Genomic DNA, 23,441 nt, shown 5'->3' on the forward strand with positions numbered 1-23,441 from the left:
TGGGGGGGTTCGTGGGGGGAGCGGGGGCTGTGGGCCGGTGGGGTTCCTGGCGGGCCTGCAGTGCCCCGTCCTGCTGCGTTGGGTTGGGGGCGCTGGCCGCGTTGGGGTGGGGGGCGCTCCTGCTCCTGGGTTTGCTCTCAGGCCGGTTGCCCCTGCGGGGCCCGGGGGTCGTCCTTTGGCGCTGCCGCGGCCTGGGGGGCCCTGAGGTGTTGCGCTTGCTCTGTCCTGGCGGGGGTCGACGGCTCCCCTCTTTGGTGGAGATTTTCATGCACGCCAGATCCATCACACCAGCATCTATCGAAACTCAGACACAATCTTCCTCAGGTCATTTAATCGGTGGAGGCTGGTGTCTGAGGATCTCACTCCGCTTCGTCTGTGCTTCCTTCCTTTCCTCAGTCTCTCCTTTGGTCTCTTGAGGTCTCCCTGATTTGTTGAAATTTAGATGTCTCTGGGGTTGGCGAAGGACTCTGGTTGGTGGCCTGGTGGGTGGTGTCTGGTCGGTGCTGGATTTCACTTTCCTTTCTTTTCTTTGGTACTTTCTCGGGTTTCCTGACGGCCTCACGACTCTGGCTGAAAGTGTTCGGTTTAGGGAAACTGTATGGGAATTTTTTTTTTATATAGGTTTTAGGTGAACTAAAGAATGCATGCACGCACATACACATATTCACCCACATACAAAAAAAATAATAAAAATACAAAAAATATATATATATTAAAAAGAAAAAAGGAGAGCAATAATGATGACATGTCAAATCGGTAAAATTACCGAATGATCAATACTGAGCTCTCCAGAAAAAAAAAGAATGTTTTGACAGGTCAGGAGTCAGGACTTCCACAGTTTTTTAATAGGTCACAAGCATACTAAAATATGTGTATATATATATGTATATATATATGACTTGTTGTATAAAATATTAAAATAACCTTATTAAATGTTTAGTCAAATCTACACACACATATACTGTATATATATACAGTGCTGTGCACTGTTATTTGCACAGTGGTTGCATTATTCGTGGGCTCACACGTTCACACTGTGGTGGCAGTAAGCTACTTAAGTAGCCCATCTGAGCACCACCAAACATTCTTACCTTACATACACTGGTGTGAGTAGCACTGGAGGAAATGTGTGTGAAATGCCTTGCCCAAGGACACAACGACACATGACCTTCAACTCCTACCAAATTGTCTAACACTTGGTAGGACATGTCTCCCTAGATTGTCTTGATAATTCTCTGATTTCATGATTCCTGTGATATGATCAAGGCCTCCAGTACCAGATGCAGCAAAACAGCCCCCAAGAAAGATGGATCCTCCACCATGCTTAACTGTAGGGAGGGTGTTCTTTTCCTTAAAAGTTTCATTGCGCTGTCTGTAATAAAACTGTTGGTGTGCATTGCCGAAAAGCTCTATTTTTGTTTCATCAGTCCACAGAAGCCAACTGTCTCGTGCGCTGGAAGGAGCACTTTAGCCTCCTCCTGCAGCACAGCACCATCCTCCTAGAGGCTGCCAACGCTGAACCCCCTAGCAACGCCTGCTGCACAGTGGGAGCTGCTCTAAAGAAGCTGAACACCAGAAAAGCCCTCGGTATCTGCGCCATCACCGGGGAGATGCTTTAAAGCCGGCAACGATGGCATGGTGGAATGGCTAACCCGCCTATTAAATCAGGCGTGGGAGACCGAGCAGCTGCCGTCCAACTGGACCAGAGGGGTCATCTTGCCCTTTTGGAAACGCAAGGGTGACAGTCTTGTCTGCGGAAACTACAGAGGCATAACCTTGCTCTCCATCCCTGGCAAGGTCTGTACCAGGATCTTGCTCAACTATGCCCTTCCAGCGATCAGAAACCGCCATTGTCCCCAACAGGCTGGCTTTATGCCCTATCGCTCCACAATCAACCACATCTCTTTCGTTCATCTGCTGATAGAGAAGACCCGTGAATTCCGTAAAGATCGTCATCTGTGTATCGGATTCATTGATCTGAAGGCCGCCTTTGACACCGTATGCCACTCTACACTGTGGAACATCCTCCAAGCCCTCGGAGCGCCACCCAAGATCATCGCCCTGTTCAAGCTGCTCTAAAGCAACGCAGAGAGCTGTGTCCGTATCAACAACATTGACTCTGACTGGTTTACCATCTCTAGTGGCTGCATCATTGACCATCTGATGTCCAGGGTCTGTCAGCGCTCCCCCAGAGTGTCCCTTGTCAACCACCGTCTGACTGACTTAGAGTACACTGATGACACCACCATTCTGCTCAGCACAAAATACAGTCAGCTGAGAGACGCTCTGGGCATTTACAGTGAGGAGGCAGCACAGCTTGGCCTCCAAGTGAGCTGGACTAAAACAAACTTCATGTACGTCGGCGATGGGCCAGATCCACCTCCCATTCTTATTGGTAGCAACATTGTAGAGCCTGTCGAGAACTTTGTGTATCACCATGGTGACAGATAACGGTGACCTAAAACCAGAGATTATTACCAGACGAGCCCTAGCAGCATCTGCACTGCAGTCTCTCTGGAAACCCCTCTGGCGGCACCAGACCATCTCACGCAAGACGAAGCTCCGGATTTTCAACTCCGCCATACTCTCTATCCTGCTTTATGGCTCAGAAACATGGCCCCTGAACAACACTCTCGCCGCAAGTATCGATGGTTTTGACAGCAGGGCTCTCAGAACTGTCGAGAACATCAGGTTGCCCCAGCAAGTCTCCAATGAAGTGCTTAGAGCACGCACGCCCCAAGCATCTTCCTTGGTTGCACAATGCCGCACCCGCTGGTTTGGACATATCCTTCGTCTGCCCCCAGACCATCCTACATGATCCATCCTCCAGTTTGACCCAAAGGCAGGCTGGAGACGACCACGAGGGAAGCTCCGCACCCGATGGTTTGATGTAATTTGAGGGCAACCTCCAACAACATGACGTTGCCGTGGAGGATGCAGAGCAGCTGGCAAAAGATCTCCAGCATTGAAAAAAAATGGTTGATATGGAACGGGATTCCCCGGCCCTCGCTAGAGCACTAATAAATGAATGAATTAGTCCACAGAAAATTTGCCCAAAAGAGTTTGTCCAGGTACTCTTTGGCAAAGGTTAACCATTCTTTTTTATGTCTGTCTCAGGAATGATCTTCACCCATGAAGCCCTGTTTTTGGTTCAGTGTGTAGCATATGGTGATTCTTGAAACCATGATCCCAGGTTGGCTTTCAGGTCTTTGGATGTTTAATGTGGTGTTTTTTCCATCATTTGCACCAACCATTGAAGATTTCTGTCATCCATTTCTCTCTTCCCCCCAGATCCATGGAGGTTCTTGGCAGTGCCATGCTCGTAAAACTTCTTACATTACGCACTACTGAAACAGGGCTACAAAAGTCTTTGGAAATGGCTCTATACCCTTTGTAGATCTTGTGTTTGTGAATAATTGCGGTTACGACCCTGGGCCAAGTCCCAGTAAAATTGTTTGCTTTGCCTCAGCTCTTCACAGCTAATTACACCTGATTCGCTGCACCTGGTAGACTTGGGGTGGTGGTTGCTTTTGGGTGGTGCTCCGTTTTTGTTTTGGTGTGTGTGTGTTTGCAGTGAGTCCGCACGTTTAACATTATTCACTATTATTCATTAACACTATTCCCAGATTAGTGTAGAGGTGTCCTGCCCGGCTGTTGCAGCCGCTCCATCGGGCACCTATTTATTATTTTAGTTTATTATTTTTGAATGTGGTGTGGATTCTCCTGAGGGGCCTGCACGTATGCCTCGAGCCTGGCAAGCTTCAGAAGAGATTGTAGGTTTAGTTTTTGGGTTAGGTAGGTATCTGGGATTGCTTTATTTGTGCCCTTTGTAGATCTTGTGTTTGTGAATAATTGCGGTTACGACCCTGGGCCAAGTCCCAGTAAAATTGTTTGCTTTGCCTCAGCTCTTCACAGCTAATTACACCTGATTCGCTGCACCTGGTAGACTTGGGGTGGTGGTTGCTTTTGGGTGGTGCTGCGTTTTTGTTTTGGTGTGTGTGTGTTTGCAGTGAGTCCGCACGTTTAACATTATTCACTATTATTCATTAACACTATTCCCAGATTAGTGTAGAGGTGTCCTGCCCGGCTATTGCAGCCGCTCCATCGGGCACCTATTTATTATTTTAGTTTATTATTTTTGAATGTGGAGTGGATTCTCCTGAGGGGCCTGCACGTATGCCTCGAGCCTGGCAAGCTTCAGAAGAGATTGTAGGTTTAGTTTTTGGGTTAGGTAGGTATCTGGGATTGCTTTATTTGTGCCTTGGAACTTTCTCACACATTGAATAGGTACTGCACGCGAGTTAACGGGATTGGCAAGGTGTCCGGCTGATTGCCAAGTGGGGTCAGCTGTGCTTAAATTGTGCCGTAGTGTGATGTGCGTGAATCATGGTTCTTAACTCTTTGACTGCCATGGACGTTAAAAGATGTCAAGTAAAAATCTACGGAGGGCCGCCAATGACGTTAAAAGACGTCATCCAATTTTTTTTTTTTTTTTTTTTGAAATGGGTGGAGGAAAGCCTTGGCCAGCTGTGGTGCAAGTTTCAAGCAGATCTAGTTAGCCTAATGACTATTTTTGGCCCCTAGATGGCAGCAATGACTCTCTTTTGACAAGATTGGGTAGGCGTCAGTAGAAGACGTGAGGCGGAGCTAGAGGGGACAATGGCTGGGGAAGGGAAGAGAACATGGCGACCGGTTGCAAGCAGCTCACGCTCGAGCAGTTTTTTTCAAAGACGAAAAGCATCGACCGACGCTAAAGAGCACATTGATGACGACGATGATCATCATCGACGAGGATGATGGTGACTCCGAGGTTGGAAACATTGACGCGGCAGTAGAAGACGTGAGGCGGAGCTAGATGGCTGAAGAAGCGAACAATGGGGACCGGTTGCAAGCAGCTCACACTTGGGAATTTTTTTCAAAGACGAAAGGCATCGACCAACGCTAAAGAGCACATTGATGACGACGATGATCCTCATCGATGATGATGATGGTGACTCCGAGGTTGACGCCGAAGTTGGAAGCGCTGACGCGGCGGCTATGACGACATCATAAAGGTTCACGGGCTAGCGATGCTAACACCGGAAAACGCGGAGCACAACCGAGCACGCTCAGGCGGACGTTCAATCGGTCGACGAAGAGTGCCCCGAGTCCAATGCGTATTCATCGGAGGAGTGGGTAGTCTGCTACTTGCTATTCCCCGGAAAAAAAGACCGTCAAGAAAGTGTAACGTCTGCACGCGAAACGGACAATCAAAGTGAAACGTATCTGTTGTGCAAATCCTGCTCCGTCTCCTTGCACACAGGGCAGTGTTACAAAAAGAAATTTCTGTATTTGAAACATCCACATAATTGTAAATAGTACCACAGTTGCACACATTTGTAAATAGTTTGCGAAATTGTTTTGTCAAATTGTTACACTGTTGAATGGAAATAAACGTATTTTGCAATCTAAAAACACTTTTTCATTGTTGGTTGTGGTGTATTACAGAAGTAAAGCACTATTTAGGTGTTTGTGGCATCATTCATGGACAAAAAGAAGTGTAGAATTCACTCAGAAAACCACTTTTAAGCGCGAACCGGCTCCATTAAAGGCTGGCCAAAATGAGAAAACAACCCAACTCCAAACCTCAACTGGCCCCAGACCTGAAAAGGTTAGGCAATGTTTTTACTGCCACAAGACGGGTCACATGGTAGCAAACTGTGATGTGCTTAAACGTAAGCAGGCCGCCCCAAAAGCAAAAAGGGTTGGATTAGTTAACACCATCCCGGCTAGCAGTTCCCCCACCATTGCTAGTACCCCTGACGCATCTCCTGATGAATATTTCAAGCCTTTTATTTTTGAAGCATTTGTTTCTGTTCCAGGGGAAAGTCTACATCAAATTTCAGTTTTACGTGATACAGGGGGCTCACAGTCATTTATCCTGTCTGGCGTGTTGCCTTTGGGCCCTAAAACAGACCACCATCTGGGCACAGTTCTGAAAGGAATTGGTATGAGTTTTGTACCCGCAACTTTGCATACTATTCAACTCAAATCAAAGGTGGTTAGTGGTTTGTTTTCAGTAGCCGTGCCTGACCCAATTGATGAAGTGGATTTCATTATGGGTAATGACATTGTTGGTGGAAAAGTGTTTCCATGTCCCGAGGTAGTCGAGAAGCCCCTTCCCAGCTCTTGTATTGATGAGTTGTTCCAACAGCATCCCGATGTTTTTCCCATGAGTGTTCTAACTCGAGCTCAGGCTAGGAAGTTAGCCCAGGAACCGGATGTTGATTTGTGTGACTGTCCTTGGTCCTGTTTTTTCTGACAGCTGTGAGTCCCCTGTTAAAGGTAGCGCCAGTGATTATGTCGGTATGTCGGCCTGAGTTGGTCTCCCCTGCTCCGCTGCCGTTGACTTGTGCGGCCCTTATTGAAGCACAAAAATTGGACTCTTCATTAGAAAAATGTTTCTCTGCCCTGAGCAGTTCAGCGGAAGAACCAAATTCATTCTTTTTCGATCAGGGAGTGTTGATGCGCAAATGGAGCCCGAAATGTGGTGATGTGGCTGACCCTGCTGGCTGGCATGCGGTCTTTCAGATTGTGGTTCCCACCAGCTACCTGCAGCACCTGTAGTCAGTTGGTTGGGAAACCCAACCAAATCGTCCCCCCAGCCCCAGCCTGTAGTTGATTGTCCATTTGAACATGTGCTTGTGGATTGCCTTGGTCCGTTACCCAAGACTAAGTCTCGGAACCAGTTTTTGGTAACCATAATGTGTATCACCACTTGTTTTCCTGAGGCCATTCCTGTGCGAAAGATAACGGCTTCTTCTGTGACCAAAGCGCTCACCAAATTTTTCACTACTGTCGGTCTCCCCCGAATCGAGCAGACAGATCAGGGCTCAAATTTTCTGTCAAAAGCATTCAAAGAAACCTTACAGTTGTGGGGGGGTGAAACATTCTGTGGATAGTGCTTAACATCTTGAGTCACAGGGTGCGCTAGAAACATGGCATCAGACTTTTAAGTCCATGATTAGAAAGTTTTGGTTCGATACCGGTAAAGATTGGGATGAGGGTGTGCCCTTTATGCCGCCAGGGATGCCGCTCAAGAATCTCTCGGGTTTAGCCCGGCAGAGCAGGTGTTTGGTCACAATGTCCGTGGTCCCTTAAAGGTTCTGAAAGAACAGTTCCTGTCAGTATCGCCACCTCAAGGTAGCGTGTCAGATTTTGTCCTCACATACAGAAACCGGTTGCGGTGGGCCATTTCTTTGGCCAAATTAGAGCTGTCTTCTATCTAGGTGGACATGAAGAAGCGTTTTGACAAAGTCCATACGTTGTGGACAAGAAATGGTCTTATTCTTACTCCAGAACGTAGACGGAAAACTCGGCTGTGCCATGTTAACATGCTTAAACCTTTCACTGTCCGAGGAAAGGATCGAACTACCCACTCCTTGTTATCCGTGCTAACGATGTTGTCAGATGAGTTGCCTGAGGAAGATTTTGTGGGGCCTTGTACTGCCCGTGGCCTGTGGCAGGTTATGTAACTCTGACTTCCTGTCTAACCAAGGTACCCACTTGTCGGGTCTTGGTGAAGACCAGCGTGCAGACATAACAGCCCTACTTCAGTCCTACCCCTCTCTTTTCAGTGATACACCCTCCCGCACAACTGTACTTGCGCATGACATCGATGTAGGATCCACGGCTCCTATCAAACAGCATGCTTATCGATGTCCCCAGGTGAAGCGTGAGGCCATGAAGGAGGAGGTTAGGTACTTGCTATAGAATGGCTTGGCCGTGCCCAGTTACAGTCCTTGGAGTTCACCCTGTCTCCTGGCTCCCAAGTCCGACGGCACTCTCCCATTTTTGTACGGTTTTTGTGTCAGATTCCTTCTCACTGCCTCATATGGAAGACTGCATTGACAACATTGGTCCAGCTAAGCATATTACAAAGTTGGACCTTCTGAAAGGTTACTGGCAGGTTCCATTTAACACCTAGAGCATCTGAAATTTCTGCTTTTGTGACACCTGATCGTTTTTGCAGTACACTGTGATGGCTTTCGGCATGAAAAATGCCCCTGCGACCTTCCAGCGCCTAATGCACATGGTGCTTGGTGGTGTTGCTAATTGCAATGTGTACTTGGATGATATTGTTGTGTTTTCGGACACATGGGCTGACCATGTCTGTACCTTGCAGGAGGTGTTTGATCGGCTGGCTGCGGCCAAACTCACTGTGAACCTGGCAAAGTGTGAGTTTGGCAAAGCTACGGTGACCTACCTGGGTAAGGTTGTGGGACATGGGCAGGTGCTGCCTGTAGATGCTAAAGCTGAGGCTGTGCTTGCTTACGCAACTCCTAGCACTCGCAAGGGGTTGCGCCGGTTCTTGGGCCTAGTTGGCTACTACCGGTGTTTTTGTAAAAAGTTTTCTGTGTACTGGTTGCTCCACTCACTGCTCTTTGCAGTCCATCTGTTTGTATGGACAGATGAGTGTGCAATCGCATTCCAAGCAGAAAAGTCCCTCCTTTGCAGTGCACCAGTTCTTTCTGCACCAGACTACTCCAAACCTTTTAGTATGGAGATAGATGCCAGTGCCACCGGTGCTATTGCAGGATGACGAGTCCGGTGTCCCGCATCCTGTTTCTTACTTCTCAGCTAAGTCCAAAAAGCACCAGTTGAACTATTCTAACATTGAGAAGGAGACTCTGGCTATGCTTTTAGCCTTGCAGCACTTCAACGTCTACGTGGGTTCTACCAGTGTCTCGGTCTGTGACGACTGACCACAATCCACTTGTGTTCCTGGCTCAGATGTACAACCACAACCAGCGGTTGATGCGCTGGGCTCTTCTGGCCCAGGGTTACAACATTACCATCAAGCACAAGAGGGGCTGGGACAACATCGTTGCTGATGCATTGTCCAGGAACTGAGGACCATCGGAACGACCAGAGCAGCAAACATATCCTTGTTGTTTACCGACATTTGGAAGGGGGGCGGGGGTTAACGGCCCTGAGCCAAGTCCCAGTGCAATTGTTTGCCTTGCCTCTGCTCTTTACAGCTAATTACACATGATTCGCCGCACCTGGGCGGCTGATTAGTTCAGCGCCTATAAGAAGAGGACGGAGCGGCACCTGAGGAAGACTGGGCTCTCTCCACCTTGCTGCAGCAGTTTTCTTTAGTTTTGTTTTGTTTATTTGTGTTGGACTTCCATTAGTGTCTTTGTTTATTTTTGAGAGCTTTATTTTTCTTGACATAATAAATTTGCCTTGTTTTTCGCCATCAGCCTGCTCCACGTTTTTTCTACTTGGCTTTTTAACATCTTTAACATCTTGCCATCCTCTAGCACGTAACAATTGCAAATAATAATTAAATCCTTTGTTTTCACGATTTTGAAAAAGAAAAGGGGATAACAGGTGTATTTTTAAAACACCAAAGTCATCATTCATTGGTTAATTCATGTCAATTGGGCACAGAAAATTTAGAACAGGGAATTCTCATTTGGGATTTACCAAAGGTGAGTCACAATGTGTTTCCATATTGATTTACAGGAAAGGGTGCCAATACCAGTGACAGAGCACATTTTAATTTGTCTATTTTTTTCCGGCCATTGTTTAAAAAAATATGTATTTAATTTTTTTATCATTTGGTCTTTCAGATAAAACACAAGTTATCTATAAAAAATAAAATGTTTTAGTTTTTCAGAAGATATTACACATGTACTTTACCTTGATCGGTGCCAATAATGGTGAGCAGGACTGTGTGTGTGTGGATAGATAGATAGATAGATCAGCTGTCTCCCAAGCTAAAGGTCGTGAGTTCGTTCCTCCCCCTTAAGTGATTTTTTCCCCCTAATTCTTTATTTTACTCTCTGCCAAGTGTAAATATTACTCTAAAATTTCAGATTTTTTTCTAACATTTAAATTCATCAGCCCGGATTTGCTCATTGTGTAATGGGCATTTATGGATTCCTTTGTGTAGTATGACAAAGTGGGTAATGATATACTAGATGTAGGTAGCTTAACATGTCTTATCTAATCTTTATCTACCCCATCTGTTATCTTTCTCTACTTGTTCCTCATTAAGGATGCTTTCAATTTTAAGTATCCGTGTTCTGCAGCTCTTAAATGCTTGTGAAGATTTGTGTCATGTCATGGCCATTTTCTTAGATGATCAGATTCTAGATAACACTTTAATCATGCTCTTCCTCTTGTGAAGATAAACTTTGAGGGAACAAGCTCACTGTCTAGATTGCCTTTTATGAAGTGATAGCAATAGCAGTGCAAAAGATTTTCATCAATTGACCTTGAACCCTTTAACACTACTTTCTATAAAAAGTTACGATCACAGTTGACTGCTGACTTTTTTTCCCTTTTTTTTTTTTTATTCCCCCAACTTGGAATACTCTGCAGGTGGGATCCTTTTCTTTAGTTTTACTTCATCATAAACTAAGACAAATAACTCAGCTTTAAACACATTTGACATTTATGAAATGAAACCTTTTATTGTCATATATACACACTATATGACCTGCATTTGACCAGAAAACAGACACTTAGTGGCACCTACTGAAGCAGGGGCTGCTTAAACACAGAATGCTGAGCATGTCTTCAACCTTATGTATTCATTCAAAAACACTGCTCAAACTTTTAAAGCATCTCATCTGAGACCAGGTCCTCGTCTTTACACAAAAGCTTGTGTTTAATCACTTTTGAGAGGTGTCTGTCAACTGGATATTTCCTGTTACATGAGCAATGAAGCATCTCAGGAGGTAGATCCCTGAAAACTCGAGGGAACTGTAGGGGGGAGAAAAAAAGAAGAGATAAAAGAGGTTAGCCAATCAAAATTAACTCTTTTACTGCCAAAGACGTTAAATGACGTTCTGCAAAAACCTACGGAGGAGCGCCAAAGACGTTAAAAGACGTCCACCCATTTTTTTTTTTTTTTGAAAGATAAGATAAGATAAGATCCACTGATTGTCACACCCATCTAAGTGGGGCGAAATTTGTTCTCCGCATTTGACCCATCCCCTGAGGGAGCGGTGAGCAGCAGCAGCGCCGCGCTCGGGAATCATGTGGTGATCTAACCTCCCAATTCCAACCCTTAATGCTGGTGGAGTAAAGCCTTGCCCAGCTGTGGTGAAAGTTTCAAGCAGGTCTAGTGAGCCTAATGACTATTTTTGGCCCCTAGAGGGCAGCGATGACTCTCTTTTGACAAGATTGGGTAGGCGTCAGTAGAAGACGTGAGGCGGAGCTAGAGGGGACTGGCTGGGGAAGGGAAGAGAACATGGCGACCGGTTTGCAAGCAGCTCACGCTCGAGCATTTTTTTTTCAAAGACGAAAAGCATCGACCAACGCTAAAGAGCACATTGATGACGACGACGATGATCATCATCGATGATGATGATGGTGACTTCAAGGTTGGAAGCGTTGACGCGGCAGTAGAACACGTGAGGCGGAGCTAAAGCGAACAATGGCGGTTGCAAGCAGCTCACCTTTGGGAATTTTTTTCAAAGACGAAAGGCATCGACCAACGCTAAAGAGCACATTGATGACGACGATGATGATGGTGACTCCGAGGTTGACGCCGAAGTTGGAAGCGCTGACGCGGCGGCTATGACGACATCATAAAGGTTCACGGGCTAGCGATGCTAACACCGGAAAACGCGGAGCACGCTCAGGTGGACGTTCAATCGGACGACGAAGAGTGCCCCGAGTCCAATGCATATTCATCGGAGGAGTGGGTACAGTCTGCTACTTGCTACTCCCTGGAAAAAAAGGCCGTCAAGAAAGTGTAACGTCTGCACGCGAAAGGGACAACCGAAAGTGAAAGTAATCTGTTGTGAAAATCCTGGTCCCTCTCCTTGCATGCAGGAGAACGTTACAAAGAGAAAAACTGTATTTGAAACATCCACATAATTGTAAATAGTACCACAGTTGCACACATTTGTAAATAGTTTGCGAAATTGTTTTGTCAAATTGTTACACTGTTGAATGGAAATAAACGTATTTTGCAATCCAAAAACACTTTTTCATTGTTGGTGGTGGTGTATTACAGAAGTAAAAAACTATTTAGGTGTTTGTGCCATCATTCATGGACAAAAAGAAGTGTAGAATTTACTAGAGTGCATGAAATAACATCGTTTCACAAAAAGCTCTTTTTCTCCACTTTTTGTTTCAAAACAGAGCATTTCGGTGAAACTAACCATTTTCAATTGTTGATTACTGAAGAACGGAATAAGGTAGAAACAAACTTTTTTTTCTGATGAAAGATGAGAGTTCAATCTCTCATTTGGTAGTATGTGTGTTTCCATAGTACAAACACAACATTTTCTGTGGACCTTGAAAGATCAGTCAAAATGCTTAAATCGGCTGGCACTGGCGACATCCCGTTTCTGAAAACGTCTGGCAGTCAAAGAGTTAAAAAAATCCCGAATACCCACATCAATATTTGTATAAGCAGCGGTGATATATGGTCATGTATTTGTAAAGAAAACAAAAAACTAAATAAAACACATATTTTACCCAATACACACAATGTACTTGGATCTATAGTCATAAACACTAATAATGATTTTAATAGTAATAACTAGGGATGTAACAATAACGGCAATATTGTGATATTGTGATATTAAAACTGCCATAATATTGTCGTAGTGATGTCACGATATAAACATTTTCATTTGTACAGTTCTAGCACCCTCTGGTGGCTAGTTTTTAGTGCTGTATAGTTTTCATAAGGCATGTTTTGGCCCGTCTATATTTAAAATACATGCTAATGGTCAGATGAAAGGAAATGTAATATGCTTGTTAAGTGAGTCAATATGTGGAGGAACTCAATGTGTGCATGCATTAGCATTTAAGTGCCTCAATATTAAGTGTTATTAGAGATTGTAGGTTGTTTATATGCATTGCTGTTATGTGCAAAAGCACAATATTGTGCTTTATTTAGTATAAACTTTTTTTTTTTTTACAATATTGTTACCTTTTTTATATCACCAACCTTCCCACAATATTGTGAGAATTATTGTATTGTGAGCTTTATATCGTGTTATGGTATCGTGATGTTTGGACATCGTTACATCCCTAGTAAACCTAAATCGATAATTTGCTAATGAGTTGACTAATGGCCTAAATAAACATAAAAAGGACACTTGTTATGTTTAGCCTCGTTCCGTTTGAGTACCTATATGTGCTTATGTACTGTATCTGTCTGTACCCGGGGTGGGGAATTAATAAAAAATGCTTGACATCATTATCATATGTTGCAAATTGTCACGGGTTAAGCAAATTAGGGCGGCGCAGGCACACGCGCTCTTATTTAGAATTAATTTTGATCAACATACGTAGTCGTGAGAACAAAATGGGCTGGTATGCACGTGTTGTGAATCAGACGGTGATTTTGTGTATATGCCCAATTTGTGTGCAGAGTAGGGGTGCAGCAATTAACCGGTTTTACGGTTTTACAGGATTAAATAACCGCAGCTGTTCAACAACAGTTATTTACGCTCACGTGCGGCACAAAACGAGTCATGCGGCATAGTTCATAGCTCTTCTGTTTCCACACAGCCCATTTAGCAAGCGCACAACAATCCCAGGGTTCAGCTTTGAATGCCGCCCGGGGAGAGTTGCGTACCCGACGGCTGTGGGTAGGGTTCCGAGGCGGTGGGCATCCCCGCGCCCGCCGCGGCCCGGCCTGGACCAGATTGAGTGAACATGGGGAAAGGGGAGCCCGAAACGATGGGGCGGCGAGTTTGGCGGAGGCCCCGCGGGGCACGTAGGCCAGGCCTCTCGGCCACCGGTAATGACCGGTATTTTCAGTTATTTATTGTTGTTAAAAATAAACATTTTCAAAGAATGCTGATGTATTTTTTTTTATGTCTACAATAATAACTACAAACCGTAAAACCGCGTTTTTTTTCTCAGATAATAATTGTACACCAAAATATGAAACTGTTGCACCCCTAGCGCAGAGAACAAACATTTCTATGCATTTGTTATTGAATGATTGCCCAATGAGAGGAGGATGCAAGACCTTTGTACAGTGTTCTACTTTATGTTTTTGTTTAGATTTAGAGTCACGAGTAAAAAAAGTGACAAACTCCACAAGGCTACCTTAACCTTTTTAACTTTAGATGCAGATGCAGCTATACATAACATTCAACCATGTAAAGTAATGAGTGTAAATCAATAATAAATTGAACACCAGTACAATGTGCTTAAGTATATATTTTTTGTTTTAGCGAGAAATAATTTAATAATTTATTGGACTTTATTTATGTAAATATTCTTTCTAGATTAAGACACTTGGTTGTTGTTGTTTTTTATCAATAAAGCTGTTAAGTTGTCCTAGCAAGGACAGGTCACTTTATAACTGAGGATGATCAAGGAGCATGATCACCCAAATACAAGGTCCTTGTACAGCAGCTCATCAGCAAGCTCTGCAGAAGCCTGATAACAACCCTGATCATTTGATTCAGGTGTGTTAAAGAAGGGAAACACCAAAAACATGCAAGACTCCAACCCTTGAGGACCAGGATTACCCACCCATGCTCGACAGGGTGCATTTTAACTAATAACTATGGTCTAATCGTTGACTCCAGGCTAATATTTGTAAAAAAAATTCTGAGTAAAGGGCACACTGTGTAATACTGAAGGCCAGCTCTGTTGTGGAGAACAGTAACAGCTTTATTCCAATTATCTTGGATTGTCTGTCTTCACGTTTGTTTCCGAAGCACAGATGAGCAAGACAGCAACATTTGTTGTTAGTGCACTGCTCTGTTAAGTCCACAGCAACAAAGCAAGGTTTGCTTATCAGACAACCTGCAGCACAGTGCAGCTTGCACTTGCTTTCATACTACCTACTGACTAGCCTTGTGACTGGTGGAGAGAGATACTGTAGTGTATACTAAGTAGACAAAAGTATCCAGACACACAACTTGTCAGCAAGCCAGTCTTTTCTTGACAACGTCGCCATTTTTCAATAATCCCGCCTCCGGTCCTCTTCAGAAACACTCAGGTAACATTGCCGCATAACCAGGAGTTTCTCTTCTTCGATCCTGAGAGATCATGGCCATGGATCAAGGTCTCTGCTGCTCCCTGTGAGAGCGCTATGTGTGGTGTTCTCTGTTGACAGCTTTGCATGGCTCTTCTCACTCTAATTGAACACAGCAAGTCTCAGAAGAGATTATTGATTGGCTAACAATGGGGCAAGATGTCACAAAGTAAGCCAATCAGAGACAGTATGACAGAGTAGGGCGGGTCTTACCAGTATGGCTGTACAGACACACAAACACAGTTTACGCACACACACAAAACTCCGGTAGAACGAACACCCACACGCTGCAATGGCATGTGCGCATGAAACTCAGCGTGGAGGATTTTCAGGGTGGAAATACAAACACTACTTTTAATTCCTGTGGGTAAAGGACAATAAAAACATCTTGGTAAAATGCAAGCTATGTGTTGGACAGAAAGAATTGTGTACTGTGACGAAGAGCAATGCAAATCTGTTAAAGCATCTTCAGTTAGTGCATAGGCTGAAAGCATTTTCTTATGTTCATCATTATTTTATTTGAAATGGCCAGATGTGAGGTAAATGTACATTTTGTGAAGCTGGAAATAGTCTGTTTGCTTGTCAATGTTGACAATGTCTTCAGTTGATTATTATGATTATTATTTATTTCATATTGCACAGCAACTTTTGTTTTGAAGGAAAGTTGTTAAAAATAAAGATGCCTGTCAAAATTTCTGCATGTTTAATTGTTCCATTACATTTAATTGTGTTCGGAGGGAGTTGTCTTTCCTCTTACTGTATGACAGAACAACAAAAACACTTTTAAAATCATTGTTTATATTATTTTTTTAAGTAAAGTAACTTAAAGTAGTTACTTTCATAATTGAAAAACTAGTAAAGTAATGTTACTTTTTCAGAGAAGTAACTATAACTCTTTACTTTTCAAAAGTAACTTGAACAACACTAATTATACGTAACATTTTCCTATTTCAAAACCAGCAGCATGCATTACAAGCGGCGGCGGTGGCGGCACCTCATCGGTTAAATAATTGAAATAAGATAATTTCGTCCATATTCATTTTTATTCATGAAATTGGACGTACAGATCTATTTATCCTCAAAATATATGACAACTTAACAGGGCATTTCCATTTTCTAACAATTTGACCTGAGGATGTGTTTTGACTTGTCAGTGGTCAACGCTCACTAGCACTGTGTTTTGTGATTAGGAAATTGCTTTTTATCAAATTGTGATTGTATTTCAATTGCAATTATTTGTTCAGCCATAGTGTACTGTATATACACACACATGCATGCATATGCCACACATACACATGCCACACAGCAATAAACAAAACACTAGTACTACTTACTAAATTATTGGTCAAATTTGTCAAATGTTAAGTCCAGGTCAAGAAAGTAAAAACCCTGCCACAGTTTGGCTTTATCCCCAGGTGCTAGCTAGCTAGCTAGATTCCTAGCTAGCTCCCATGATGCTCGTTTACCTGCTAAGGAGCTAGCTAGCTAGCTAGCACAAGGGGCTAAAGCCAAACTGTGGCAGAGTTTTTACTTTCTGGACCTGGATTTGCCACCTCTGTTTGGATGTAACCAACCGATGTACTACAGATGACAAAAAATATATATAATAATTAAGGTAGTATTGGTTAGCTGCAACTCCTTCAATAGGATTTGTTTGCCTCAATGGAAAAAAATGAAGAAAAGAAAAAAACAAAAGGCTGACACTCACCTGACCAAAAATGGCTGGGGGAAGCAACTGGTGGTCTGTGTTTTAATCACATCTTGAAAATTCAGTAGGTTTGTCAGCAGGGAGCCACGACTGCATTTATCGGTCTTGGTCAACACCATCTGCAAAAACAATGTAATATTATAATGAAAACAGTTTGAATGGTGTCCCATTGTGGTCTGCTGGCTAGTATTGAGTTTGGTAAATTGAACAATTTAAAAAAAAAAACTAACAAAAAAGAAAAAAAACTTGCATGGTGTATGACATTTTCACTTCCCAAGTTTTCCTAAAAGCTTTTCTGTCAGAGCCTTAAAACGTCTTAAAATATTTAATAACATGAGAGCATGAATAATTGACTTTAATGTAGAACGAGAGTAAGTGCTTTTTTTATATAATCACACATTTCTGGAGCTCTGGAGTATTTAAATAGCTCAGTGAGCACATTTACTATTAATTCTGTGATGACATAGGGCTCAGAAGAAAATGACAAAAATGTTGAAAGAACTGAGCATTTGAGGGGCATAAAACCTTAGTTATAACCACCAAGTAAAGGGAGAAAATTAATGTGCATTTGCTGATGAATGTAAGACAAAGAAGCAACCAGCTAATATACAGTTTGATGTAAAGAAAATTCAGGAAACTCTATTCAAGACTCAATACGTGCCAACTAAAATGCTTAGTTTTTTGTTTTGTTTTGTTTGACAATGATGGCAATTCAGTGCCTGAAACAATCTAAATAGCTCATCAAATCAATTTACAAGTATTTGTTTTACAGAAAAGTTATATTTGTCTAATTAAAAAAATTAAATAAAAAAAATCCTCAACCCGAAGGCATTCCTTTATTTAAACTACTGCAATAATGTGGCATTAGCCTCAGATGTTCATCAGGTGTTGTTGTTAAGTTGACTCGAACTGTACGAACATGTAACTGCAATTGATGAGAATGAAAGCTTTGGGGTGTACCCCCACCTTGTAGAAGCCCATAACATAATAACTGCCCATAAATTAATAATGACCCAGCCATAGCGTAATAAATTTGACTTTTTCTTTTTTGAATCTAATAAGCTCATGTTTTCATACACATACTATACAGTATATAAATATAAACCTATCATCATTATTATTATTTCATGCAGCAATATATATTTCCATGAGGAATAACAGTTCAAGTTTTTGTATTTCTTGCTCGTCTATCGTCCCCCCAAGCAAATTTGGGGACTGTATTATATACAAGTAAAGAGAAAAGACTGCTTTTTAAGATCAATTTGAACTGGTCATTCAATATTAGGGGACGTCTTATACTCGCCAAACTATGGCACTTTCGTTTCTCACCTAAACAGAGAATATGCATCTTACCACATATGGACATCTTGTCTCCTCACACATCTCAAGGGCGATGTGATCAATCTTTTGCAGTCCAATACTGGCATCCATCAACAAGAATGTCCTGACTAGACTGCAAGAAACCAAGGATACCAAGGTCACATGATTTGGAGGACCCAAGTTACAGCAGCTAATCTGAAAAACTTGATGCGAATTTCGTTTCCCGAGTAATGCTACATAAACACAAAATAGAAGATCAGATAAAGGCTTGTTTTTCAATTCTCATTTTTTTAATGAGAAACAGGAGATGGCTGTTGCCGTTCTATGGAGACAGCAACACTACCCTCTAGTGGACGGAGGAGGGATAGCCTTTCAACATGTTGAGGTCTGCCTTGTGTCTGAATATCTTGAAACAGTATGTTTGTCTCAAAAAACACGTGAAAATCCCAAATATAATTTGTGTGAATACTTTTGAAACAAATATTTCCCAATAAGCTTCTCTACTGTAAGTAGCTAAATCCATATCTCACTTTTTCCTTAAGAACAGATATGGTTCGACCATATCAACAAAATCTCTTGGTGCTTTATGTCCATAACCTGGCATGTCCACGATGGTGAAAGCCTTGCCCACTTTAAAGAAGTTCATCTTTTTTGTGTGACCCTACAAGGGAATATAGAACAAACATGAACTCTGGTTAACATTGATTAGCACTGCACTGACATTAAAACAGACAGTTTCATGTCATGTATCTCCCTTAGTAATTACAATGATTTATCTTTGTGATATAACCCATAGTTAGGAACAGCTACTCATTTTCATTCAAAAATACACTTTAACACACCTGTGTTGAAATGCCAGTTTTTTTAGATTTAAAAAAAAGACCAATATTTCAAAACGTGTTCCATCTGTACAGAGCAACAGCTGCAGACATGCAAACTGAGATGAACCAAATATAATTCAATTAGGAAAACATCAATTTAAGGCAATTAAAAAAAACACACATCCATGTCCTTTATGACTACTCACAGGGGTTTTGGAGATTCTGACTTCTACATTTGGACTCAGGGAAAACAGAGATTTGATCAGCGATGACTTCCCCACATTGCTTCGGCCAATGAAACATACCTAGGGACATACACCAACACCATGGACACACGCACGTGAAACAATGGGTATGTTATGTTCTGCGCCTTAGCTGTATCTGGAACAGCACGGGCTGAAGTAGGATGATGGCATTGGCATATTCCCCGTTGGCCTTTGATTTACAAAGTGCCCCCCCTTAATTCTTTTTTTTAAAGTGTTTTTTTTTTTTGCCATGTGTTTGTGTATGAAAGCCTCTATGTGGCTTTTCAAAGGTAAAATGTTATGTAACTAAGTCTAAAATGTGTTCAGAAAGAATACATGAAGATTCAATAAAATGATCTGTATTACTATATACGCTGTTTCCCACACCATGTTAATACTTGGGCGGGCCACCCAAGTAAATTGGTCACCACCCAAGAAGTTTTCAAGAAAATAATTTAAAAAAATAAATAAAATGTGGGTGCCTGGCGGGTCTGCCGTGCCCCGTTCTGCTGAATCTAGATGTTTCTGGGGTTGGTGAAAGATTCTGGTTGGTAACCCGGTGGGTAGTGATGTCTGGTCGGTGCTGGATTTCATTTTCTTTGATCCTTCCTCGGGTCTCTTGACAACCTCACAACTCTAGCTGGATTCTGAAGTATTCGGTTCAGGTGAACGGTATAGGATTTTTAATAGGTTTTAGGTGAATTAATGGGCACACACTCACATGCACGCAAATATGCGCACACACACATTGTCACGCACATACAAAAAAAGAAAAAGAGAAAAAAAGAGAGAGAGAGCAATGATAATGACATGTTGAATCGGTAAGATTACTGAATGAACAATACTGAGCTCTCTCAAAAATAAAAAAATAAAAATAAATAAAAATAATAACAATCAGTCGATTATTGGCCTTCAAACATCGGGCAAAACAATTGGCCAATTGGGCCAAATGACGATTATTTTTCCCTTAAAACGTTACCAAAGAAAACCGAAGTTTGCAACGCTGTGAAAGTACCCAGAATGCACTATTTTACTTGCGTAGCATTAGCAACTAGCAAGTGTGTAACGTATATTATTCTGGTTATTCTGTTGTCCCTAAGCGTCCTAAAACTGAACACACAATGTTATGAATTACATCCACTGTATATTTAAATACAAAACATATTTCATTTTTAAAACATCGCTAGCCTAGCGCAATTGCTAAAAGCGAAGGGAGGATCCCATCCTAATGCTAACAGGAAGTTAGCATCGACTTCGGGAGTGTTTTTCCTTCAAATAACGAATATCCACACACAAAACTTGTGGGAACACATAACCACAGGTAAGATAACACTACGCAAAGGCACAACTTAATTCCAATGTGTGAAAAACGAGTTATCTTAATAGAATTCAATCGCAACTTTCTTCTGTACTCACTTAAAGTGTGTACACCATGGATACACGGCACCACACTGCCCCCAAGAGGCCAAAACACACAGGAAGAGTCAGTATTTGTTCTGTTTTTTTCAGTTGTTATTATTTTAGTTTATTCTATTCTTATTTCACTTTCATATTGTTTATTTTGTCATTGTTCTTTCAAGTTGTATTAAAAGTTGGTATTTCTAGGATTCAAAGACTTTCTTTTCTCAAAATTTAAGGATGCAAGCATCCAAGGATTTTTTTGTCTTAACACACATTTCCACATGACATGGCACAAAATACAATCCCCCAGGTTAGCCCAGTAAATCCCAAGACTTGTGAAAATAACACAAGAAAAAAATAAAAGAAAAGGTTAAATAACAAGTAAGAACTGTTTTATTATTGACACATTAATCTATACATTAACCTTGTATACTTCATGACATGATGTTTTGATAAGGTCATGCTTGTCATTCAAAGCATTTTAATAGCGAAAGTTTGTGCGTAAATGACACAAATTGAAAAGGAATTAGGGAGGGGGTAATTTGTAATAATAATTTTATGCATTATATATTTTTTTAAATAATCAGCAGATTAATCTGTATTTTTTTTTTTCTGCCAAAAATCGGTATCGGCCTCAAAAATTGCATATCGGTCGGGCCCTACTCAAGAGCACTGTAATAAAGTGTTAATAAAGTGTACTGTATTAAGCAGGGGTGGCCAAGTTCAGTCCTCGAGAGCCTCTATCCAGACGGTTTTCCATGTTTCTCACCACTAACACACCTGATTTATGATCAGGATCGTTATCAGGCTTCTGCAAAGCTTGCTGATGAGCTGATCATTAGATTCAGTTGCACTGAAGGAGGGAGACATGGAAAACAGGCTGAATAGGGGCTCTCAAGGACCAAACTTGGCCATCTCTGGTATACAGGTAGCCAAGTGGTGTCCATGGGCTCATAGCCACCCACAAGAAACTAACACATACAGTAAACACGCACAACCTGCGTATGTTGTATAATTCATTTAATTGTTGCTTATGTTAGCCTGACAATTGATTGATAAACACCATGTTGTAGAGTTGTGCGATGCAGTGATTTTAAACATAACACGGGCATTGATTGTCAGATAATCTGAAAAATGACAGAGGGTATAGAGGTGCTGTTGCTGGGTTGAATGCAGGGCACACTAACATTAAACTACACTAAATCTGCTGATTGAAACGGCCAGGGTAGACACAAAATCCAGACATTTAACAGGGAATTTGGAAATCCTCCCGGACCAATTTTTTGACTCCAAAAGGTGGACATGTCCGGACAAAAATTGACGTTTTTGGTAACACCAAAATGAAACTAGCTCTACAGTTGATGTGATGCCATTAGTTGTGAAGAACCTTTAGCCAGTAAAGAATTTTAGGAGTGGCATGGTCAAAGTCAATCCTAAAATAATTTACTAATGTACTGAAAATATAAAGAAGTATAAAAAAGCAGCATCTTATTTGCAGTCCAACAATTTAGTGACACAAAGGCAATATTAAAAAAAGCAGCAGTGGACAGGACCCAAATTACTTGATTTATATTGGATGGCAAATTGTAATCGAAGCATGCTACTGACCTCTGGTTGTTTCAGATCAGGTGAGTGGTCCATCCTCTCTGCTGAAATATAATAATCAATCTTATGAGATGGTGATGAGCAGAAGAGCCTCTCAGTTTTTAGAATATCTTCAACACTGGGATGAAAAAACTGGAACGGTGTTCTGTCCACAGAGCTGAAAGTCCATTTAAAATAGATATGAAGATCTGTATAATATTTGAAAGTTTGGGAGTGAGAGGAAGGCAAACAGTGGAGTTTGACATACAAAAAACGGTACCTGTCTAGGTCCGCCTCTATTTCTGTAAAAGGGTAAAGCAAGCGTTTGACTTTATTTGGAGATAGAGCTCTGGCTTTTTGCAGGGAGGCCAAATTGTGAACGTTCTTTCGAAGGAACGTACACAACTGAGTCCCGCGTTGAATCCACGGTAGATGTTGCCAACAAACCATCATCCCTAAACGGTCAGGTCTATCTATAGAAAAAGGAAAAGAGACAAACGGAAATCGTTTGAACATCACCGAATCTTCAAATTAAGTACTGAAATTGATACACCAAATAAAAAAAAAAACTCTGACTGTTTTTATACCGTTATGTATTCACAAATATTACATTGTTTATTGATGTTAATGTTTCGTTTAATCTAGTGGGGGAATTAATTTGTGATCTAACTACTGCAAAATGCTGCAAAACGATAAGGATAACAATAAATGCAAAATAATCTCATTGCTCACCCGTATAATGTCTGATTGGTTTAAAATATATTCCGTAAATAATAAATGGTAAAACTAAAACAAGCCTGATCTGTTTTGGCAACTGGTCACTCGTCTATATTATGTGCAGCTCAAAATAAATCCGACCAAAACGCCAAGCAGCTTGGAAATGGTTCCGGCACTTTTGCGCAAGAAACGAAACCTGCTTGTTAAATCTGTGGTTTATTAGTACCCAATCTATTGAATGCATAATCTGAAATTTAAGATAACAGCTAGATGAACGATAACGCTAGATAGATTTATCATTTTACACTCAAACGTTTCCTGATGATGATGATGATGATGATGATGATGATGATGATGATGATGATGATGATGATTATTATTATTATTATTATTATTATTATTATTATTATTATGTGGCTTGCTTTTCGCCTAAATTTGATGGAAGGAACATTAGGACGTAAATCATAAGGTGGAGCAGTAGCTTCATGTATTTGTGTGTCCGTGTGCTTATTCTGCTGTTTATGTTTCTTTCATTCTTTTACTTTGATTGTTTCGAAGAAAGAAAATTCGGGTAAACTCGTGATTCAGCTTCTGTTCTACTTCAAAGATCAAAATATTTGACACAGCAGTTT

The 23,441-nt window shown here is 41.7% G+C and overlaps 1 protein-coding gene across 3 annotated transcripts; it reads right to left on the reverse strand.

Annotated features, from left to right (window-relative positions):
- Positions 1-10,436: 10,436 nt before the first annotated feature.
- On the reverse strand, positions 10,437-22,972 carry gtpbp8 (GTP binding protein 8). 3 transcript variants are annotated; one of them, XM_077580368.1, is made up of 8 exons: positions 22,825-22,972; positions 22,373-22,561; positions 22,117-22,270; positions 19,069-19,167; positions 18,572-18,702; positions 18,075-18,174; positions 16,722-16,840; positions 10,437-10,755 (listed from the first exon to the last, which is right to left on the reverse strand). In XM_077580368.1, the coding sequence occupies exons 2-8, from the start codon at positions 22,543-22,545 to the stop codon at positions 10,665-10,667; spliced, it is 867 nt and encodes a 288-aa protein (XP_077436494.1). In that variant the 5' UTR covers positions 22,546-22,561; positions 22,825-22,972; the 3' UTR covers positions 10,437-10,664. The 3 variants fall into 3 exon arrangements, with proteins under 3 accessions (XP_077436494.1, XP_077436492.1, XP_077436495.1); XM_077580366.1 differs by having other exon boundaries at positions 22,373-22,565; positions 22,825-22,961; XM_077580369.1 differs by having other exon boundaries at positions 10,437-15,374; positions 22,373-22,565; positions 22,825-22,961.
- Between the last annotated feature and the right edge of the window lie 469 nt (positions 22,973-23,441).

The sequence above is a fragment of the Vanacampus margaritifer genome, chromosome 11 (genome assembly GCF_051991255.1).
Source record: "Vanacampus margaritifer isolate UIUO_Vmar chromosome 11, RoL_Vmar_1.0, whole genome shotgun sequence".
Taxonomy (NCBI): Eukaryota; Metazoa; Chordata; class Actinopteri; order Syngnathiformes; family Syngnathidae; genus Vanacampus; species Vanacampus margaritifer.